Source organism: Bos indicus, chromosome 7, assembly GCF_029378745.1.
Source record: "Bos indicus isolate NIAB-ARS_2022 breed Sahiwal x Tharparkar chromosome 7, NIAB-ARS_B.indTharparkar_mat_pri_1.0, whole genome shotgun sequence".
Taxonomy (NCBI): domain Eukaryota; kingdom Metazoa; phylum Chordata; class Mammalia; order Artiodactyla; family Bovidae; genus Bos; species Bos indicus.
Window position 1 is genome coordinate 29,615,618 of NC_091766.1, and position 15,627 is coordinate 29,631,244.

Here is a 15,627-nt window from a genome sequence, read left to right on the forward strand (position 1 = left end):
CACTTTCTGCTTCATCCTCCAAAAGTTCATCATTGGCCTCCATTACCGCAGCAGTCACCAACCAGGCTGAACAGGGGAAAGGTTGAACCACAGTGCTTTAATATTTATTTGGCCATGTCGGGACTTAGTTGTGGCGTGTGGGATCTAGTTCCCTGACAAGGGGTCAAGCCCATTAAGAACCCTGCATTGAGAGCATGGAGTCTTTGCCAGTGGGCCACCAGGGAAGTCCCTGGTTCACAGTGCTATAATCCCAGCTCTGCATACCTATGAGTTCACCTGTGTATTTCCTTTAGCCCTCAGCCTCCCTTAAAAGTTCCAGGGGAGACTCCAGTTCCCTTCTTCCTGGCCTGTGGCCCCAAATCCTCCTCCTTGGAGCTCAACGCCCACCTTCATTTCTGGGAGTTGCTACCAGTGACAGAATATCAGCCCTCCCACTTACCTCCTGCCTCTGTGTTTAAGCCAGTATTGGCACTATAGGATGTGATGTAATCTGGTGTTACTGGTTCTATGTGTATTACTGGGGTTTCACAGGATGGTTTAGTTGGCAGATGGACAATTTTTTCTGTCTTACAGTCTGAGATGTGTACTTCTTTAATATATTGAGAAACATATCAGCATATCAAAACTATAATTTGATAAGTATTTTTGTTTCAAATCGGGCTTTCCTGATAACTCAGTTGGTAAGGAATCCACCTGCAATGCAGGAAACCTGGGTTTGATCCCTGGGTTGGGAAGATCCCCTTGAGAAGGGAAAGGCTACCCACTCCAGTATTCTGGCCTGGAGAATTCCATGGACTGTATAGCCCATGGGGTCACAAAGAGTCAGACACAACTCAGTGACTTTCACTTTGCTTGAAATAAGCCCAAACAAAAAATATGGTTATACAATGAAAAATAAGTATGTACAGATGATACATGAAGACAGTACACAAATGAGTGACGTTTCTGGCTACTGTCCTACCCTGACTATATGGCCGACTCAGGGTCATGGCTGAGAATAACAGTGTGACTCTGCCCTTTCTATCAGGGAAGAAAATAATTCAGGAAAGGAAGTGATCTCTAATAATGCCCAAGTATGAGCATTAAATGTTAGCTGTTTCACTAAAAACTTTAATGAACACTAATGAAATGATACAAACACGTGGCTAACATTTCTCCTGACTTGTTATGTTTTGTTTTCACTTGGAAAGGGGAATGATTTGTTGCAACGTTGGAAAAGCTCCATCAGCCTACCAAGATGGGGTTCTGTCACCCACGCCTGAGACTCCCCATGCTAAGGGGCCACAAGGCAGAACCCAGGAAGGTTTTTCTCAATATTTTACTTGCAAGGCTAGCCCTGTGCCTATGCCAACACTTAGTTAAAATCTGTGTTTGTTTTTTTTCCAGAGGGGTGAGAAGAGAATGATAAACTTTGTGGATGGGATGCATATATAATCAATTTGTATTTCTTGTTAGCAATTTAATTCTCACTATACTTTGGAGAAGACTCTTGACAGTCCCTTGGACTGCAAGGAGATCCAACCAGTCCATTCTAAAGGAGATCAGCCCTGGGTGTTCACTGGAAGGACTGATGCTAAAGCTGAAACTCCAGTACTTTGGCCACCTCATGCGAAGAGTTGACTCACTGGAAAAGACTCTGATGCTGGGAGGGATTGGGGACAGGAGGAGAAGGGGATGACAGAGGATGAGATGGCTGAATGGCATCACTGACTCGATGGACATGAGTGTGAGTAAACTCCGGGAGTTGGTGATGGACAGGGAGGCCTGGTGGAGAAGGCAATGGCAACCCACACCAGTACTCTTGCCTGGAAAATCCCATGGATGGAGGAGCCTGGTAGGCTGCAGTCCATGGGGTTGCTAAGAGTCGGGCACGACTGAGCGACTTCACTTTCACTTTTCACTTTCATGCATTGGAGACGGAAATGGCAACCCACTCCAGTGTTCTTGCCTGGAGAATCCCAGGGATGGGGTGCCTGGTGGGCTGCTGTCTATGGGGTTGCACAGAGTCGGACATGACTGAAGCAATTTAGCAGCAGCAACAGCAGCAGGGAGGCCTCACATGCTGTGCTCTGGTTCATGGGGTCGCAAAGAGTTGGAAACGACTGAGTGACTGAACTGACTAACTGAACTGATACTTTACATACTAGATTAGGGAGAAGTCATACCAAAGAAGATGCTAAAACTCTCATAGTCGGGATAGGGACAAAACTGAAGTCATCTTATTTAGTTTTCCTTTCAGGTAATACTTTAGAGGCAGTATTGGAAGAACTAGGAGAAAAGCACACTCTCCTTAGATTACTTTGCCTGTTTTGAGTGAGTCCAAGTTAGGACGAAATAGGAAAACAAGAGTCGGAACTAGGCTTTTAGCAGCTCACTTTGCAACGATTACATCAAGTGCTGGTCCCAGGTCCATGCTCCTCACTTGGATGCAGCCCATGGGCAGGGAGCCAGGCATCACCACACAATAAGCGTAGCCCCTCTTCCAGGTGGCACTAGTAGTAAAGAACCCACCTGCCAATGCAGGAGGTGTAAGAGATGCAGGTTCGATCCCTGGGTCAGAAGATTCCCCTGGAGGAGGCAATGGCAATCCATTCCCGTATCTTGCCTGGAGAATCCCTTGGACAAAAGAGCCTGGTGGGCTACGGTCCATAGGGTCATAAAGGGAAAGACATGAATGAGGTGACTTTGCACCCACACTCTTCCCAATGCTCAAATTAGTTTGTTCTTATTTTCTGTATCAAAGCAAAAATGAATATACACTGGAATTGAAAATACTGAAGAATTTTTAAGATTAAGCTACCACATCTGAAGGAAATACTGAATTTGCATAATCTTGTTCAGGCTAAATCCCTCCTACTTCCACAGAAGGAAACATACCCCTTCGGTCTCCTCTACCTAACAAGGACTTGGGTGAAAAAATATAAGGAACCCTTACCATAACTGAGGCTTGTAACCATCCCCATCTATGTACTTCCTTCTCTCAGGGCTTCTGGCTCCTGGCAGCCTTGTGCGCTTGGCCTTAACTTTGGAGGCCCACAGAGGCATCTTCAGTATCTATAAGGACCTAAATTTAACAAGCCCTTCTTGAAGCTTTTTCTCCACCCTGCAACAGAACACTGCTATTAGCCCTTTCTCCTTCAACACAAATTTCATTCTCTTTAGCTCTCCCAGGCTTGCCGAAACTTTACGTTGGATCTCTTATCATAGGATTAAAGACTTTGCCTCAACTAAAGGGCTTTTGCTTCCACAAACGAGAGAGGGCCCGCTGCTGTGCATGTTCCCTTGCCCACACAGCCCCTCTGCTGGCACTTCCTCTTGCAAGATTCCAGAATACGACTCTGAAGGAAAGCTCGTTGTCTGGCCGCCAGCTCAAATGTGGGATTCTGTCCTGCTTTACCCAGAGAGATGCAAGGTTCTCGACTCTCCCGCTCTCCTCTCTGCCCATCTCTCACTCGTGGGGTTGAAGTACTATCTGGAATGAATTGGACTAGTTCTAGTTGGTGTCTTGGTACAACTCCTAAGGTCTAGTAAATATTCATTTTGTGCTTCTGGGTGATCATTACTATTCTAGATCAGAACTCTTCTCATACATTTAAAGTCAGTATTTCTCAGCTTAATTCATCATGCGTCCTTTCAAGTAGGTGATCATATAGCTGATCTGTATATGTGCCAAGGTCTCCCATCCTCTACCAAGAAGGACAATTGTGTAGCAATGAGGAGACTGGGACACGGTCCTTTTTAACTGTAAACATGAATTAGACGCTTGGCACACATGAAGGTTTTTAAAATATCGCTTTGCAATGTAATCTGTCATAGTATCTTCATCACTATGCCAATTGGAAGAACTTTACTGTTGCCTCTGATAGGAAATTGCAAACAATGACTAAAAAGAAACCATATTTACTTACATCCTGTTTCCATAGTGCTTGGGAGCAGGAGATAATTTGGGTATACTACCTAGCAAGTTGTAAACGCAAAGATGGCAGACCTTGTGTATTTGTCTGCTCTGGTGGAAGCCTGGTTACGCAGAACAGTTTTCCCTTGGCTGTCTTAGGCACAGCCATGTCTGTGTTCAGTGCTGCTGGGGCTTGGTTACAAATCAGCCTGTCTCTGGCAGACTTATCCAGGACAAGACTTAACCCACTCCTCTCCCAGGGTCTGTCTCCTCGTTTATGCTGTTACTCTTGCCTTTTCTTTTTAAGGGGAGAGATGGGGACTGGTTTTTTTTTTTTTTTTTTTTTCCATTTTCTCAAGTCCTCTCCTTCCCAAAGGAAGTCTGTCATCAGGCTCTCTTAAGGTCAGCCTTGTTAAATGGACCTAACACAAGCAAACATTATTCCCCTTCTCCTCATGGTGGTCCTTCCCCGGCTGTGCTAAAAGTCTCAGAGCTGCCTCTGTGGTCACAAACCCAGCTGTGGACCAGCCTGCTTCTGTGTTAGGACTGTGGGCTAGAGGTGCATTTCTGGATGAAAATGACAAGAAATGCGAGATTTTGCCCCATGGAGTGTGTTTGTCTTTATGTACCTCTCTGTGCAAGCTTGTTCCCTGTGTCCACATCTCTCCCCACTTCCCTAAAGACTGCAATGCTGTGTCCACTGGAAAACACTGCCAGTGACTAAGACAGGGTTTCAGAATTAAAATGCATTCCCCATTATCATGGGAAGTACAGGACACAATAAGGATGAGACCTGCCTAACCTTTATTCATCACCTTTGGTTTCCCTAACATTCAAAAGCAGAGCGTTTTCTAACAAAGATGATTTCTGAATACTGGGGCTAAGATGGCTTTTTACATACCAATCATAGAACAGAACAGATACAATTTACATGGAGCATTTGTGTCTCTTAAGTCCTGAGAAATTTGGGAAATTAAGAAGATCACCCCTCTCTCGTTTCTTTCAAAAAGCATGTGAAAGCATTCTTTTCCTACTAAATGGATTTAGTCTAACTGCCTAATTCATTATGCTAAAACCATGAAGCAATTTCCTGTTCAAAGCCCGGCTCACAGGCTCTCTGTTGTCAAGTATTTGAATTTCAGATTAGAAATGTGTTCATTTGGATAGCTTGAAAGGAAAGCTTTGTTGTCAGCTTGGCTTTATGTGCTGCCAGAAGCCAAATCCCTCCTCTTCGGCAGTCACCAGCAAAATACCAGACCTCAATTCTAGACTCAGTGTCTTGAAACAAACACAAACACCTCTGGCCTCTGTGGTCAAGGCAATGCTTAGAGATTCACTGTCCCCAATAATATAATTCTCTCAGCTGACCACTGCTGACAGATAGCAGCACATATTTATTTAGGGGCTCCATTTTATACCCCTTCATTTTCTTTTCTTTTTTTTTTTTTCCCCTTCATTTTCATATCACCATCTCACATCAAAAAATTTTTGAAGTATTTCTGCCAGAATATAGCCTTTAGAGTAGGTGAGTTCTGTTGGTAACGGAGCCCTTTGTTATAGAGCAATGAACTGACTGCGGGCTGTGTTTTTGTCAACCTTTGACTACACTGTTCTACCCACTTGCCATTTCTCGCGATGTTTTTCCCTTATTGATCTTAGAAATTTCTACACGGCTCTTCAGAAAGTCAGAGGTCATGCTTCTGAGCTGAAGAAATGAAGTGCAGGCTAAAAAGAAAATAGACACTTGATTGGCTAATCATCATGGAGGTTCTGATACTGGGTAGCCATTCAGGCCACCGTTTTTTGGAACAAATTTTTGCATTTTGTGAAACTACATTCTAAACATTGTCAGTTTGGTTTAGCGGTTCTGCTGTGACCATCTAATTCTTACTAATAAATACTTGTTGCAGCTTCCCATATGCAGCTATCAGTTTGGTTTTTATCTGTGATACCACCATGCAGTATTTTGTGTCATCACTCAATAACTAGTATTTGTTTGGTGCTTTACAGTTTACATAGTGCTTTCTTCAACATGACCTCACTTATGTGTTATTCTATCAGACGAGTCTTTTTTATAAGGAAATATAACTGACAATATGGGAGAAGGAAATGGCAGCCCACTCCAGTATTCTTGCCTAGAGAATCCCATGGACAGAGGAGCCTGGTGGGCTGCTGTCCATAGGGTCGCAAAGAGTCGGACACGACTGAAGCGACTTAGCATGCATATGTGCCTTGGAGAAGGAAAGGGCAACCCACTCCAGTGTTCTTCCCTGGAGAATCCCAAGGACAGAGGAATCTGGTGGGCCGCTGTCTATGAGGTCGCACAGAGTTGGACACGACTGAAGCGACTTAGCAGCAGCAGTAGCAACTGACAATATATTAGTTTCAGATATACAACATAATGATTCAGAATTTGCATATATTATGAAATGATCACCTCCGTAAGTATAATTAACATCCATAATCCCACACAGTTACAAATTTGTGTGTGTGTGTGATGAGAACTTTTAAGATTTACTCTTAGCATCTTTCAGGTACACAATAAATCTATTAACTACAGTCACCACGCTGTACATTACATATGTATGACCTCTTACCTGGAAGTCTGTACCTTTGGACTCCCTTCATCCGTTTTGTCAATTCCAACCCCCCATGTCTGGCAACCACCAGTCTCTTCTCTATCTATGAGCTCAGTTTGAGTTTGTTTTTCTAGAGTCATATAAGTGAGATTCTATATTTGTCTTCATCTGACTTATTTCACTTAGAAATATATCTTTAAGGTTCATCCACGGAAAATCCCATGGACGGAGGAGCCTGGTGGGCTGCAGTCCACGGGGTCGCTAAGAGTCAGACACGACTGAGGGACTTCACTTTCACTTTTCACTTTCATGCATTGGAGAAGGAAATGGCAACCCACTCCAGTGTTCTTGCCTGGAGAATCCCAGGGACAGGGGAGCCTAGTGGGCTGCTGTCTATGGGGTCGCACAGAGTCGGACACAACTGAAGCGACTTAGCAGCAGCAGCAGCATGTTGTCACAAATGGCAAGATTTCATTCTTTTTTATGGCTGAGTAGTATTCTACTGTATGTGTATCACATTTTTTTAATCAATTAATGCACTGACAAGACAGATGGCTTCCTTATTTGGCTGCTGCATTGAAATTGGGGGTGCATATGTCTTTTTGAGTTAGTGGCTTTGTTTTCTTCAAATAAATACTATAAATGGAATTGTTGGCTCATATGGTAATTCTAATTTTCCGAAGAAACTTCATACAGGTTTTCATAGTAGTTGCCCTAATTTACAGTCCTACCAACAATCCACCCTTACCAACACTTAAGTGTCTTCTTGAGGATAACCATTCTAGCAGGCATAAGGTAGTTTCTCTTGTGGTTCTGATGTGCATTTTCCTAATGATTAGTGACTTTGAGTGTCTTCTCATGTACCAGCTGGCCATCTCTATGTCTTCTGCGGAAAACATTTTCCTCAAGGAAGATCCACTTCATGGCTTTCAATCTCACTTATAACCCTGACCTACTTTATTCTGCAAGGTTGTTTCTGGAGTTTTCCTGAATTGACAATTAAGGTTCAGTCAGTCAGTCAGTTCAATCACTCAGTCATGTCTGACTCTTTGGGACCCCATGGACTGCAGCACACCAGGCTTCCCTGTCCATCACCAACTCTCGGACCTTGCTCAAACTCATGTCCATCAAGTCGGTGATGCCATCCAACCATCTTATCCTCTGTTGTCCCCTTCTCCTCCTGCCTTCAGTCTTTCCCAGCATCAGGGTCTTTTCCAATGAGTCAGTTCTTTGCATCAGGTAGCCAAAGTACTGGAGTTTCAGCTTTGGCATCAGTCCTTCCAATGTACCTTTTAAGGTACAGGACTTTTTAAAATTGTAATTATAATCCAAAAAATTGTATGCTGATCCAATACAGTAAGTCCCCTACACGTGAATCTTCAAGTTGCAAACTTTCAAAGATGCGAACATGTGTTCACGTGTCCAATCATATAAGTTAGTTCATGCATTTGGCATTATCTGTAAAAGTTGGGTACCAAGGCTAATTTTGTTCGGCTCACAAAGAAGCCAGAGATATGAATGCAGTCTCAGGACAGAACTTATTTGTATGTAGGGACTTACTGTATTCAGTTTCATTCTGAAAGGAAACCCACACTTGACACATTAATCATTCAAAGACAAAAATGTCTCAAACACAGGAAAAACATGGTCCCTACCATAACAGACATTTTCAAGCATATATGTTGTCATTTTTATTGATTTTTTTTCTAAAAAAAGATTCAAAACAGATATCTACTCTTTCTCTTTTATTTTCTCATGGTATAATCTTTGTCCTCCTTTTCTTTCCAGAGTTACTTTGACTTTAGTCCTTAAAATTTTTTCTTCCTGTGCAGGATTAAACAAGTTGACTAGTTTAATCTCTGCCAATGGTAACTTCTGAGGTCATGCAGGCTCTCTTTGTTCCCAAGGCTGACTGGCAATGATCATAGGTGCTCAGCTTATCCTGTCTCTCATGGTCTACATGCCTTTCTCATTTGCCACCTCCTCCAAGAACTGTTCTTCATAGTGCTGGCCCACAGTGGATTTTCCTCCTGTAGATATGGCATGTGTTTATCTCATTTTTCTTTTCTATTACTAATAATATTTAACCTTCCATGACTTTGTGATCTTTCTCCTACTGGATTTCTCCTCTGTGAAGTGAGTGAGAGTCACTCAGTCATGTCTGACTCTTTGCAACCCATGGACTGCAGTCTGCCCAGCTCCTCTGTCCATGGAATTCTCCAGGCAAGAAAACTGAAATGGGTTGCCATTTCCTTTTCCAGAAGATCTTCCGACCCAGGGATTGAACCCAGGTCTCCAGCATTGCAGGTGCACTCTTTACCATCTGAGCCACCAGGGATTGCTACTCTATTAAAAGCCTAAGTAATGAGCAAGTTGTATCTATCACTGAGTTCCTCATGACTAGCTAGCGCAGAGGAACTTGTGAGTATTACAGAGTTATAAAATGGGTATGAAAAGCCTAACTGGTGAGCCATCTGTGCTAAGGGGTTTGTGCTACAGCTGGGAGATGAGGAGTGGACAAACATGTCCTGGACGACCCACTTTAAAGGCTAATCACTAACCAGTCATTTTATGGCAGGGCTATGAAAGTGAAGTCGCTCAGTTGTGTCCGACTCTTAGCAACCCCGTGGACTACAGCACACCAGGCCCTCCGTCCATGGGATTTTCCAGGCAAGAGTACTGGAGTGGGGTGCCATTGCCTTCTCCGTTAACAGCGGCTAGGCATATTATATTTACTTGGAGCTGGTATACTTGGTGACAGCCTTAGTGCCCTCGGACACGGCGTGCTTGGCCAGCTCCCCAGGTAGCAGCAAGCGCACAGCGGTCTGGATCTCCCTGGATGTGATAGTCGAGCGCTTGTTGTAATGCGCCAGGCGTGATGCCTCACCAGCTATGCGCTTGAAAATGTCCTTGACAAAGGAGCTCATGATTCCCATGGCCTTGGACGAGATGCCAGTGTCCGGATGGACTTGCTTCAGCACCTTGTACACATACACCCAGTAGCTCTCCTTGCGGCTGCTCTTGCGCTTCTTGCCATCCTTCTTCTGGGCCTTGGTCACAGCTTTTTTAGAGCCCTTTTTAGGGGCAGGAGCAGACTTAGCCGGTTCAGGCATGTCTATAATGACAACACCCAACAACACAAAATGCAGGGCTATAGTTAAGTATAAAGTTATAGCTATAGCCAGTCATACTTTCTCTTCCCCTGTTCTCCCACTATAGGTTCAGAGATGAGCATAGTGATAAAAAGAGGAAGGAGACACCATGAGTCCCTGTCCAGCTCTTGCTTGTGAATGGAAGCACTGGTGGTCAGCAGAGGTGCCATGCTCATCACCAGGCACTTGCCTGAACACCTCCAGAAGTAGATGCCATCACAGTTGATAGCTTTTCATACTCTCTTCCCCAGCTCCCCTTTGCTGCCCTAAAATGGCAATGACCTGCTTCTCAAATTCCCCTGAAAGCTCTGACTTACCCTTACCCATCAGCCTAGTGCTTCAGGAAAGCTGGGTGCTAGTCAGCTGTAACCTTTCATTTCTCTCTTCTGGATCCTTAGATATCTCCCAGGCTTCTCTGAAACTGCATAAGATCTCATTCCTGTAATGAATCTTTATCCCACAATAAATTGCTTTAGTTTCCCCAGCTGAATGCTAATAAATGTGGGCTTTCTTGATGTGCTGTGGCAGACATTGTTGTGCTGTCTTAGCAGATGACAGAGTTAGGGCAGACAGATAATTTCATGCCTCATCCCTTTGTTCCATGTGACCAGATGTACTGAGTTAGAATAAAATCAACTGATAGAAGTCATGAGTGTTTTGGTGACCACTGAGAAGGCTTACCATTTATATGATTATAACAAGATAAAAGCAGTGACTACTTTTTAACTTCTTTAGCCAATTAAAATAATGACTTTATTTAAGATTAATGACAAAATGTCACCATTTGGAGGAGCTTGGAATGATAAAAGGTGATCTTTCTTATCATTAGCAATATAGGTCCTTAGTCTATGCATGAAAATACAATTTAATATATATCATCCTGCTGCCACTGCTGCTAAGTCACTTCAGTCGTGTCTGACTCTGCGTGACCCCATAGACAGCAGCCCACCAGGCACCCCCGTCCCTGGGGTTCTCCAGGCAAGAACACTGGAGTGGGTTGCCATTTCCTTCTCCAGTGCATGAAAGGGAAAAGTGAAAGGGAAGACACTCAGTCGTGTCCAACTCTTCATGACCCCATGGGCCACAGCCTACCAGGCTCCTCCGTCCATGGGATTTTCCAGGCAAGAGTACTGGAGTGGGTTGCCATTTCCTTCTCCTGAGACCTTGTCTATTTCTAGAATTTGAAATCCTTAAGAGTTTTTGCATCAGTAAAATATGGGGTCTTTTTAGCCAACTTTCCCTTACAGCTTTTCTGAGATCCTTATTTAAACAGAGTGGGTATCACTGATGGGATGAAAATATGTTATACCGAAGTACAAAATAGTAAAGTCTTGGAAAGAGAAAGCTGAGGCATAGAAGAAAAGAATGAAGATACAGGTACCAGCAGACCAGTGTGATAACCTATGTTCTGGCACACTCAGTGAGAGGGTGGAAGAGGGAAGCTTGTACTGTAGCCACAAGCAGAGTGCTGGGGCACAATCCATAGCTGGCTTTGATCTCTGTTAGGGTCTAGAAAGAACAGTTGGTACTGATGGGCGTGTTCCCCGAGTGTTACAAGTAAGAACATTCCTCTCTAGATGTGCTCTTCACTAAAGTCACCTCTCTAGAAGAAAAGCCCAGGGCTCTGTCTTTCTTGTATTTATACCCTAGCCCATTTCTAGTGCAGAAGTAACACATTTAATGATAGTCAATAAATGTTTTTAAGTGAAGAAATATGTCCCTGGAAGATGTAAGTTATGTGAGATGCCAAGGTAAGGCTCAGACTCATTTAAGAGATGTTCAAATATATTCAAGACTTATTCACAGAACTATGTACCACTTACTCCCCAAGACCCCTTATTTGTTGACATCCAGCAATCTCATACAATTCTAAAGGACCATCAAATGATCAAGCCTTTTTGCTTTTAAGTATTTTCTAAGCTTAATGTATTAAAAACCTCTAAACCTTGACAACAAGAGGGGATTAATACAGATACAAGTCCCATATTTATTTCTACAGGTAGAGTTGCCAGGCAACCATCACATTACAACACACAGGACTGTCATTATGGATCCATCTTTTCCTGTAACTCCTTTACTGCCAAAATGAAAAGCAGTGCAGACAAAAGTGTCACTTAAAAGGATCCATCCTTCAGGCACTCTTACTGGATAAAATCTTGTGTTGTAGAAACTGCCGAATAGTCTGGAGCTGGCAAAGATGATGCCATGCTTTTAGAGTACTCCTTTTCGGTATAGAAAATGCACTTACGTTAAGAAAAGACTGTGACTAAAAAGATAATTCAGAGTAGTAAACTCTGAAGTTAGTGAAGTAAATTATTTATCGTAAATTAATATAAGACAGCAGGGGTCCTATGTACAGCAGAATAGGTGCTGTCTTATTCATACTCCGGTAACTGCTCAAGCTTTCCTCCACGGTAATTTCATCCATACCACTCACAGGATGACAATTTTATATCATAAGAGGTCCCCCGGTAGAGGATATTAATTTATAGTAGAGGAGAACAGCAGGGAGAATTTTTCTGTGTGCTACTTGCCAGTAAAACACACAAACTGCTCCCTTGAGGAACATATGGTTATATATTAAAACATTAGTGATGGCACTAGAGTTAATAAGAGATATAATATACAATACAACATATAGTGTATTTATTAATAGTCCACAAAAATATTATAGATCCTAAAGAAAAGCTCCCAGGATAAATTGTGTTCTATTCTTTCTTGTAGTATGAAAACACATAATCTTCAAAAATATGCAGCACTTCCCCAATGGGATTCACAATTATCTGAGGTCAAATATCTGAACTATTATTTTTTTCCAGTGGAGCATAAACAATAAGATCTTTATTGTTGTCTCTAAACCATAACAGAACTGCCAGTAACCAAGGGATAAAATAAATGTTTCCAAAATAATAAAAAGCGTCAAGCTAGATTAGTGGTTTCTATAGTTCCTTAAATGAAACATATTCCACATGCAAAATATTTTCAATATGGTGCCTCAAATAAAAACCTGTAATTCCTCTACATCAGGCAATCAAGAAACTTAGGGCCTATCTAATGCAGAGGACTTTTACATTGTGAGCAAGATCTAGCCACAATGCTGTATAAAACTAACATTTTAAAAATCTATCCCTTATAATTCAAGGACTTTGGAATAGTTTGAAAAAATAATTTTCAAATGGGAAAATATAATTTTCCTTTTAGGAGCTCAGTTCAGTTCAGTTCAGTCACTCACTCAGTCATGTCCGACTCTTGGCGACCCCATGAACCGCAGCACGCCAGGCCTCCCCGTCCATCACCAACTCCCAGAGTCCTCCCAAACCCATGTCCATTGAGTCGGTGATGCCATCCAACCATCGTATCCTCTGTCATCCCCTTCTCCTCCTGCCCTCAATCTTTCCCAACATCAGGGTCTTTTTCAATGAGTCAACTCTTCGCATCAGGTGGCCAAAGTATTCGAGTTTCAGTTTCAATATCAGTCCTTCCAATGAACACTCAGGGCTGATCTCCTTTAGGATGGACTGGTTAGATCTCCTTGCAGTCCAAGGGACTCTCGAGTCTTCTCCAGCAACACAGTTCAAAAGCATCGATTCTTTTGTGCTCAGCTTTCTTTATAGTCCAACTCTCACATTCATACATGACCACTGGAAAAACCATAGCCTTGACTAGACCGGACCTTTGTTGGGAAAGTAATGTCTCTGCTTTTCAATAGGCTGTCTAGGTTGGTCATAACTTTCCTTTCAAGGAGCAAGTGTTTTTTAATTTCATGGCTCAGAAAGTACTAATTCCCAGGTAGAAGTTAAATGGTAAAATAGTGATGTTGTCTAGAACAAAGCATGTATACTTCATTCAAGGCAAGCTCTACCTTCAGTGATGAGCCAGAGCAGTTGTCATGTTCCTAGAGAATATCTTATTTGTCACAGCCAATAAGCTAGTGCATAGAAATAAAACAGATTTCTGTGTAATAATTTTGTATCCTGCAACTACCAAATTCACTGTTGAGTATAGGTAGTTTTCTGATAGGATTTTCTACATATGTATTTCAAGTCATCTGCAACAGTGACAGTTTTCCTTCTTTGTTTCCAATTTGGAGTCCTTTTATTATTTTTTTTTTTCTTTGATTGCCAGGGCTAGGCCTTTCAAAACTATGTTGAAGAAAAGTGTATGAGAGTGGCCATACTTGCCTCGTTCCTGACTTTAGTGCCTGTGTGTGTGCGTGCTCAATTTTGTCTGACTCTGTGACCCCATGGACTGTAGCCTGTCAGGCTCCCCTGTCCATGGGTTTTCAGGCAAGAATGCTGGAGTGGTTGCCATTTCTTCCTCCAGGAGATCTTCCTGACCCAGAAACCTAACTTGTGTCTCTTGCATTGGCAGGCTGATTCTTTTTTTTAATTTTAATTGGAGGCTAGTTACTTTACTGTAGTGGTTTTTGCCATACATTGACATGAATCAGCCATGGGTGTACATGTGTCCCCATCCTGAACCCCCCACCCACTTCCCTCCCCATCCCATCCCTCAGGTTGTCCCAGTAGCTTTGAGTGCCCTGTTACAGGCACCCAATGTGGACTGGTGATCTGTTTTACATATGGTAATATACATGTTTTAATGCTATTCTCTCAAGTCATCCCATCCTCACCTTCTCCCACAAAGTCTGTTCTTTATATCTGTGTCTCTTTTGCTGTCTCGCATATAGGGTCATTGTTACCATCTTTCTAAATTCCATATATATGCATTAAAATACTGTATTGGTGTTTTCTTTCTGGCTTACTTCACTCTGTATAATTGGCTCCAGTTTCATCCACCTCATAAGAACTGGTTCAAATGTGTTCTTTTTAATAGTTGAGTAATATTCCATTATGTATAAGTACCACAGCTTTCTTATCCATTCGTCTGCTGATGGACATCTAGGTTGCTTCCATGTCCTAGCTGTTGTAAACAGTGCTGCGATGAACATTGGGGTACACATGTCTCTTTCAGTTCTGGTTTCCTTGACCTTTGTGCCCAGCAGTGGGATTGCTGGGTTGTATGGAAGTTCTATTTCCAGTTTTTTAACGAATCTCCACACTGTTCTCCATAGTGGCTGTACTAGTTTGCATTCCCAACAACAGTGTAAGAGGGTTCCCTTTTCTCCACACCCTCTCCAGCATTTATTGTTTGTAGACTTTTGGATTGCAGCCATTTTGACCGGCATGAGATGGTACCTCATTGTGGTTTTGACTTGTATTTCTCTGATAATGAGTGATGTTGAGCATCTTTTCATGTGTTTGTTAGCCATCTGTATGGCTTCTTTGGAGAAATGTCTGTATAGTTCTTTGGCCCATTTTTTTGACTGGGTTGCTTATTTTTCTGGAATTGAGCTGCATGAGCTGCTTGTATATTTTTGAGATTAATTCTTTGTCAGTTGCTTTGTTTGCTATTATTTTCTCCCATTCTGAAGGCTGTCTTTTCACCTTGCTTATAGTTTCCTTCATTGTGCAAAAGCTTTTAAGTTTAATTAGGTCCCATTTGTTTATTTTTGCTTTTATTTCCAATATTCTGGGAGATGGGTCATAGAGGATTGTGCTGTGATTTCCTTCAGAGAGTGTTTTGCCTATGTTCTCCTCTAGGAGTTTTATAGTTTCTGGTCTTACGTTGAGATCTTTAATCCATTTTGAGTTTATTTTTGTGTATGGTGTTAGAAAGTGCTCTAGTTTCATTCTTTTACAAGTGGTTGACCAATTTTCCCAGCACCACTTGTTAAAGAGATTGCCTTTTCTCCATTGTATATTCTTGCCTCCTTTGTCAAAGATAAGGTGTCCATAGGTGCGTGGATTTATCTCTGGGCTTTCTATTTTGTTTCATTGATCTATATTTCTGTCTTTGTGCCAGTAATTCTTTACCACTGAGCCACCTGGGAAGGGAATGCTTTCAGCATTATTATGCTGAGGTAGGTTCCCTCTATGCCCACTTTCTGTAAAGTTTGTATCATAAATGGGTGTTAAAAGATTTTTGTCAAAATCTTTCT

The 15,627-nt window shown here is 42.3% G+C and overlaps 1 protein-coding gene across 1 annotated transcript; it reads right to left on the minus strand.

The window, feature by feature from the left end:
• Positions 1-1,862: 1,862 nt before the first annotated feature.
• On the minus strand, positions 1,863-14,101 carry LOC109561220 (histone H2B type 1-C/E/F/G/I-like). The gene has a single exon (XM_070793244.1). The coding sequence runs from the start codon at positions 9,585-9,587 to the stop codon at positions 9,207-9,209; it is 381 nt and encodes a 126-aa protein (XP_070649345.1). The 5' UTR covers positions 9,588-14,101; the 3' UTR covers positions 1,863-9,206.
• Positions 14,102-15,627: the final 1,526 nt, after the last annotated feature.

Coding starts and splice junctions, on each gene's coding strand:
- LOC109561220 (XM_070793244.1), bottom strand. CDS start 9,587: ATGCCTGAACCGGCTAAGTCTGCTCCTGCCCCTAAAAAGGGCTCTAAA.